Consider the following 8588-nt stretch of genomic DNA (forward strand, 5'->3'; position numbering starts at 1 on the left):
ACATTAACTACTATGTAAGATCTTGAAAATAGTCCATGCACGGCCTAGATTGCCCTTTACGTTGAATCTTAATTGTTCTATTTCTATCTTGTGATTAACATTGCATTTGTTAAAAAGAATGATAATAATAATTAACAAACTCATTTTTCTGTCACCTATTTACCGTGGCCGGTTTTCAACTATTCCCATCATTCATCCTGTTGGATCCTAAGCACCAACAATCTATCTGTCTATCTTCATCAGCATTTTCTCCCACAAATGCACCACCCATCCACCTTTTTTCATGATCCACCCATCTATCCAACGCCCCCGCCAGCATATCTCCCACAACCAACCTTCGATCCACACTTAATCCACCCACTCATCCACCACCAATCTCACCCATTCACGCTCACTAACGCATCTCTTCTTTCTTTTGTTTTTCCCTCGAAAGAGGTTAGAGTAGGATGCGCGGCCAATATGGCGGACTGGGCGCATGTGCAGTGGCGGCTACAGTTCTCTTTCTAGCCACTGCCACCGCCCAACAGGACTACTATGAGGTCGACCCCGACACAGCCGAACTCTTAGACGTAAGTAGGAGAGAAAGGAAGAGGGGATAGAGAGAGAAGAGGAAAGGAGGGAGGGAGACTGAAAGAGAAAGAAAGATAGAGGAGAGGGAGGGAGACTGAAAGAGAGAGTGAGAAAGAGAAGAGTGTAGGAGGAGGAGAGACTGAAAGAGAGAGAAAGAAAGAGAAGAGGTAAGGAGATTGAAAGAGAGAATGAGAAAGAGAAGAGGGAAGAAGGAAGTGAAGGAGGCTGAAAGAGAGGGTGAGAAAGAGAAGAGGAAAAGAGGGAGAGAGACAGAAAGAAAGAGTAAAAAAGAGAAGGAGAGGAAAACAGGACAGAAAGAGACTGAAATAGAGTAAACGCTGACGGCCATAGAATAGAGATGGACTGATGAATAGGTAGGTAGATAAGACAGGTTGGCGGAGATTGGCACGGGGAGATAGGGTTGGGTGGGAGAGGAATAAGATAACAGGGTTGGTGAAGAGCGAGAGGGAGAGGGATATATATATATATATATATATATATATATATATATATATATATATATATATATATATATATATATATATATATATTTATTTATAAAGAGAGAGAGAGAGAGAGAGAGAGAAAGAGAGAAAGGGGAGGGAGGTAGAGAGAGAGAGAGAGGGAGGGAGGTAGAGAGAGAGGGAGGGAGGGAGAGAGAGAGAGAGAGAGAGAGAGAGAGAGAGAGAGAGAGGGAGGGAGGGAGGTAGAAGAGAGAGGGGGAGAGAGAGAGAGAGAGAGAGAGAGAGAGAGAGAGAGAGGAGAGAGAGAGAGAGAGGGAGGGAGGTAGGTAGAGAGAGAGAGAGGGAGGGAGAGAGAGAGAAAGGAGGGAGGAGAGAGAGAGAGAGGAGGGAGGTAGAGAGAGAGAGAGAGGAGGAGGTAGAGAGAGAGAGAGAGAGAGGAGAGAGGGGGGGAAGGAGAGAGAGAGAGAGAGAGAGAGAGAGAGAGAAGGAGGGAGGGAGAGAGAAAGGAAGAGGGAGGGAGGGAGGGAGGGAGCGAGAGAGACAGAGAGAGATGGAGAGAGAGATGAAGAGAGAGAGAGAAGAGAGAGAGAGAGAGAGAGAGAGAGAGAGAGAGAGGGAGAGAGAGAGAGAAGGTTGGAAGAAAAAAGAGATAGAGAAAGAGAAGGGAGGGCAGACGAAGAATAAATATGATGTTAACAGAGAAAAAGAGGTTGCTAACAAAAAATAAATGAATAAATAAATAATTAATTTCAGTAAACAGCTTTCTTTGATGGAAATTGATATCTGTTTTTTTTGGGGGGGGATAATATCTGGGCTCTATTTATAATGCATTTATATTAGATCCATAGACAGGTTACTAGCAGAACATTTTATCTGCCTGAAATATGACTAACAGACACCTCCCTATCTCTCCCCTAGGCTCTCCAGCCGCAATATGAACCAGAGTCCGACCTAGACTTTGGCTACGGGAAGCGCCGCAGTGACTACGCCTTCGGCCTCGGAAAACGTACCCCCAGCTATGCTTTCGGACTGGGCAAACGCCAGAATATGTACTCCTTTGGCCTTGGCAAGCGTTCAGATGGCTTCAGCCTCGGCTTTGGCAAGAAATCTGGCCACTATAACTTCGGTCTCGGAAAAAGAAGTGTCGAGGGCCAGATGGAGCCTCCGGAAACCTCGGTGGTGGAAGAGGCTGAGGATACGGATAAGATGAGAAAGAAGAGAGAGGCGGATGTGAACGAAGAGTCGGCGCACGAGAAGGACAAGAGGGCGAGTCAGTACACCTTCGGACTGGGCAAGAGGCCAGACGCCGAAGAGAGCAACAAGAGGGACAGGCTATATGCCTTCGGTCTAGGCAAGCGTGTCTCGGAGGACAAAAGAGACCGAACTTACTCCTTCGGGTTGGGCAAGAGGGACAATGACCTCGAGAAACGACAGCGCGACTATGCCTTTGGACTTGGGAAGCGAGACCTTGATGATGATATGGACAAGAGGGCTAACCAATACGCATTCGGACTCGGCAAGCGGGCGAACGAAGACGAGGACGCAGCCAGCCTTTTTGCATTCGGACTCGGCAAGCGGCCTTCGGCTTACAGCTTTGGCCTCGGCAAGCGGAGCGACGGCGACGACGAAGAGTACGACTCCTACGTGTTCGGTGATGACGACCAGGAAGGCCAGTCTGAGGAATACGACGACGAAGACGCGAAGAGGTCCGTCGCTTATGGCTTTGGCTTGGGTAAGAGGAACGAAGTCCCCGATCCTGAAACGGAGAGAAATTCTTATGACTTTGGTCTTGGGAAGAAATCAGGCCACTATGCTTTCGGTCTTGGCAAGAGAGGAGGACCTTATGAATTTGGTTTGGGAAAGAGGGCAGGACCATACGAATTTGGTCTTGGAAAAAGGGCTGGCCCTTACGAATTTGGTCTGGGTAAGCGTGCAAGCCCTTACGAATTTGGTCTTGGAAAGAGAGCCGGACCTTACGAATTCGGTCTAGGAAAGAGAGCAGGACCCTATGAATTCGGTCTCGGAAAAAGAGCAGGACCTTACGAATTCGGTCTCGGCAAAAGGGCCGGTCCTTACGAATTTGGGCTTGGTAAGAGAGCAAGTCCCTATGAATTTGGTCTGGGAAAGAGAGTAGGAGCTTATGAATTTGGACTCGGCAAGAGAGCAGGACCATATGAATTCGGTCTCGGAAAACGTGCTGGGCCTTATGAATTCGGTCTTGGCAAGAGAGCAGGACCTTACGAGTTCGGTCTCGGTAAGCGCGCGGGACCCTATGAATTTGGTCTCGGCAAACGAGCGGGCCCTTATGAGTTCGGCCTGGGCAAGAGGGCGGGCCCCTATGAGTTCGGTCTGGGCAAGCGGGACGACTGGTACGACATCGGCAAGAAGGCGGGCCACTACTCCTTCGGGCTGGGCAAGCGGAGCGGCCAGTCGCCCTACGGCTTCGGCAAGAAAGCTGGCCACTACTCCTTCGGGCTGGGCAAGCGCTCCGCCGGGCCCTACGCTTTCGGGCTGGGCAAGAGAGATGCGAGAGGCGCCCTGGACCTCGATCAGTCACCAGCATACGCCTCCGACCTGGGCAAGAGGATAGGCTCGGCGTACAGCTTCGGGCTCGGCAAACGCGGCTCCAGCGACCTCACCGCCGAGCACGAAGAGGGAGCGGACGGACAAGAAACGGAAGATCAATCATCGTCTTAAACATACTCTCTAGGCCTACTCAAAAGACAAATTTAACAAAAAAAAAATGAGATATATAAAAAAATATATATATATAATAAACTAATACGAGTTACCAGTGACGCGCTTCGCTCTACATACTCCCCCCTGCTCCCGCTCCTACTCCTGCTTCCGCTCAGATACCTAAGTCTACAACCGATGCTTCTTCAGGTTTACGAATACAGTTTCAGCACACGATCGGTTCAGCCAAGATGGGATTCGAACGCCACAGTTTCAGTGAGGCCAACTTACCGACCAGCCGAGTCGGGTGATACTTCCCTCTTGCACTTGAGTACGGTGGAAAGTGGAAAGGAATACACCGGTTTGAGAAACAGCGGGATGAGTGAAGGATGTTTGAGAGAGAGAGAGCATTAGATTCTGTTCACTTTCGTTTACTTTTGCTGGGACTTACTCTTGTGTTTATCTCTTAAATGATTTGTGAAAACACTTTTGTGAAAGAGGAGAATTCTCACATACATTTAAATATGCACATCTTATCTGTGACATACAAATTTGTGATGATAAGTTTCGATTGTTTTTGCAAGATCAGTATTATTATATTATTTCATCAAAGGTTTCAGAAGGACTGAAAGAGAGAGAGAGAAAGTGAGTGAATGTGAGAAAGGCCGACATACAGAAAAACGGACAGACTTAAGACACAGGAGAAAAACAAAGAAGACCACAAGAGAGAGAGAGCAAGAAAGAATGAGGCTGGGTCACCATTATTTTTCTTCGTACAGCCTGTATGTAGAAGGAATAGAAATCTTAAGACATCCTTCACTCTCTCCGCTGGATAAATCATTTCCATCCGACGTTCATTTCCACACTGAAGACTAACTGTTCTTCCACCTTTTTTTTTAAACACTGCGAAATGAAATGAGGAAATGAAGTCCGTGCTTGAGAATGTGCATGACATCGCGAGTAAAGTTATACAACTGTTTTTTTTTTCTTTCTATAACCCGGAGCACTTCTATTATTGCAGTTGTTGAGGTTATAGTATACTTACATGAATATGAAATATATATAAATGTTTGTCTATGTATAAGATTAGAGATTAAAGATAAAGCACTCGCGATACTATGGAATAAAGAAAAGAACTCGCGAAACTGTGGACATAGAAGCTTAGTAACTTCAGAACTTCAGAACTTTTTCAAGCTGTTACTCTACTTCGAGGACAAGATGGCGCTGTTGCTGTTGTTGCCACGGCTTCTTCCCTCTTCCTTTTTTTATTATTATTCAAGAGCGCCGGCGATGTTAACCAGACAAGCAAGGTATCCATCAAAAAAAAGAGAGAAAACGAGAGAGCGCTACATATATATATATATAACGAGTATCGAGAGCGGTGAGGCGTGCCCCCTTTAACCCCAAGCACCCGAGTCTTACCCACCGTTATCTCCTCAATTCCCTACCTTGCCTTTAACCCCATACCCCCCCATACCCATAACCGCAAAACCCTTCTGCACCCCACCCCGCCCCCAATCCATTAACTTCTACTAATCCCTCTCTTGCCCACGACAGAGATCAGTGCTAATCTCCTTCGACCCAAATCTATTGTAATGTTCTATATTCCAAACCCCCGATGTATATCAAAATAAGATACTGAAGCTATTTATTTTCTATATTTTTCCTCTGTTTTATAATATATGTTTGATTAAACTATTGGTTATCATTACCCATTAGTAAATCTTCGCCAAATTGTGAAATTGTTGCTTTATTACCTTCACAAATAATCTCATTGAGAGAGAAATAATTCCAAGATAATTAAGAGATACTATGACAAAAACAAGGATTAATATGAAAACAAGTGAACTGATACCATACGAGTTTACGAAGAACTTAAAGAATATGGTACATTAGCAAGAAAAAAAAAGAAAGAAAAAACAAATAAAATAATCGAACTAAAGGTTTTGCTAAAAAGGACCAACGAGTAATCACTTACACACAAAATATTTGCACAAAATACATACAGTCACAAACATACCCATAACAAAAAACAAATGAAACGCAAGAAAAAAGAAAAGAAAGAGACAGAAAGTTAATTAATAACACATATACCCAAACGATACGTTAGTAGTACAGCCACACAAATACCCCTGAGAAAAAGAAGAAGTCAAAAAATAAAATAAAATAAAAACGAAAGAGAGAGAGAGAGAGAGAGAGAGAAGGAAAGATAAAAGCAATAAACAAAAAACAACAATAACAGGTTTTAGGCCAACACATAGAACAGAAAACACAAAAAACTTAAAATATCGTGCTATGAAAACAAACTGCGATAATTATGATTATAATGATAACAGTGATCATAATGAAAAGGATAAGAACATTAATGGTATATGATTATGATAATTAACAGAATTATTATAGCATATTTTTTGTGTTAGAAACTTTATGACAGTGATATATGGATGATAATAAAAATACTGTAAATGAGAATGATAAAAGCAGTAATGATTATGATAATTGCAATAGCAACAGTAATGCTTATGATTATATAGATGAAAATGATAATGATAATACTGATAATAATGACAACAAAGATCATGGTGAAAATTAAATAAATCAATCAAGACATATCTCAAGATAATAATAATGATACTTTGAAAGAAGTAATATTCACAAAGATAATATTGATGATATTAATAAAAAAAAATACTATACTATTATCGCTTTACACATAATTGTAATTATAATGATAACGAAAATGATAACAATTACAACACATCGTAATGACAACCATGTAATAATGATATTGATAAAAATAATTAGTGATAATAAGATAAGGACAATTAGATTAATATATCTTTTATATTTGCAATGACAGCAAAAACTCGCTGAGCACAATATCAATATCAAAATCAATAAATATGATAGTGATCATAGAAGCGAGAATAATGATAATGATAATGATAATGATAATGATAATGATAATGATAATGATAATGATAATGATAATGATAATGATAATGATAATGATAATGATAATGATAATGATAATGATAATGATAATGATGATAATAATAATAATAATAATAATAATAATAATAATAATAATAATGATAATAATAATAGTTATAGTAATATTAATGATGATAGTAATAATAATAATGAAAATGATGATGAAGATGATGATGGTGGTGATGATGATGATGATGATGATGATGATGATAACAATGATAATAATAATAATAATAATAATGATAATGATAATGATAATGATAATGATAATGATAATGATAATGATAATGATAATGATAATGATAATGTCATTGATAATAACAATGATAAGGACAGTAAGGATAATAATAGTAATAACAAAAAATATAGTAATTATAACAGTAATTATCATAACGATTAATATTAATATTACCATTATTATCATAAAAAGAACAGCAACAATAATAATAATGATAATATTATTAATAACAATAACAAGAATAATGATTATATTACATTCATAATGATGATGATAATAATAATGATAATCATAATAAGGATAATGATAACTAGCAGGGCCTGTGGAAATCCCACAGAACAAAAAAAAAATTGTTACGTACTTCTCTCTCTCTCTCTTTCACCCTTATCCTTCTATCATTCGCTTCCCCTCTTCCCCCAATCCTTCTCTATCCCTCTTTGCCACTCTCTCTCACTCCTAAATCTTTCCTGAATTTACTCTTTACACTTTAACCCAATCGGCAAGAATACATGCTATGCCCACTGTAATATAATTGTATTCACACATATTTGGTTCTACAAGTGCTTAGTCACCAAGGAGTCAGTTATTAGTCGTATCCTATCTCAGCTGTTTACCCTTTTCCTTGATATTTGGAAAGGGTCTTTTGTATTATCTCATTGTCTTAAATGTTACAAAAAATTTAACAATTAGATAATCATAACATCAATAACAAAAAATAACAGTATATATATCAACTGTATTAAAAAGAAAAACACATTTTCCCGTCAATTCAAGGAATGGGGAAATCAGGATCGGTCACGAGGGCCTACTGATAGACTCCTTGCCGGCTTAGCACACGTAGAGCCATCTGTATGTAAGAAAATTCACAGGAAACTACAGGAGACACAACATAAAAAGGTGGTGTTTGGGTTAAGCTCTACTTCCCACTTCTCTCCTTTCATCTCTTCATCACCCTCCTTCGCTCTTTTATTCCTTTTCCTCCCTCTCTCATCTCCCCTTTTTCTCTGGGCCCCTTTACCACTCCTTTTCCTTTTTTTGCATCCCCGTTTCCTCTTTTAGTCCCCTCCATTCTCCCTCTGTTTCCTCTTACCCATCTCCCTTCTTTCTTTAATTCACCTTCGCTCTTCCTCCCTCTTTCTCCTTTTCTGTCGTCCTTATTTCCCCTTCTCTTTTTACCTGTGTCCATAAGTTTGGTGATAAGAATAGTGATAATGATGATGATGATAATGATAATGACAATGATAATGACAATGATGATAATGACGATGATGATCATAATGATAATGATTATAATGATGATGATAATGACAATGAAGATAATAATAAAAAAACAATAACAATAATATTATCAGCAGCAGTATAATTGAATTCAAGTCGAGGTATAAAATCTGATACAGTAATAATATATGATATGAGAATAATCGTTTAATAAAACAAGCTAAGGATAATAGATATGTAATAAATATAATGAATAAGTTACTAATAATTCTAGTGATAACGATGAAATAATAATATTGATAAAAATAAGTTTGATAAAGATAATATATATAATAACAGCAATTAAAATAATGATAAGGATAATAGTGATGACATTAATTATAGTGTTATTTATGTCAATGGTGATAATAATTGCAATATTATCAGTG

The 8588-nt window shown here is 39.6% G+C and overlaps 1 protein-coding gene across 1 annotated transcript; it reads left to right on the plus strand.

Moving 5' to 3' along the window:
* Positions 1–410: 410 nt before the first annotated feature.
* LOC119580096 lies at positions 411–5452 on the plus strand. The gene is made up of 2 exons (XM_037928017.1): positions 411–569; positions 1953–5452. Exons 1-2 carry the CDS (start codon positions 447–449, stop codon positions 3729–3731), a joined length of 1902 nt encoding a protein of 633 aa, XP_037783945.1. The 5' UTR covers positions 411–446; the 3' UTR covers positions 3732–5452.
* Positions 5453–8588: the final 3136 nt, after the last annotated feature.

Source organism: Penaeus monodon, chromosome 13 (assembly GCF_015228065.2).
Source record: "Penaeus monodon isolate SGIC_2016 chromosome 13, NSTDA_Pmon_1, whole genome shotgun sequence".
NCBI classification, from domain to species: domain Eukaryota; kingdom Metazoa; phylum Arthropoda; class Malacostraca; order Decapoda; family Penaeidae; genus Penaeus; species Penaeus monodon.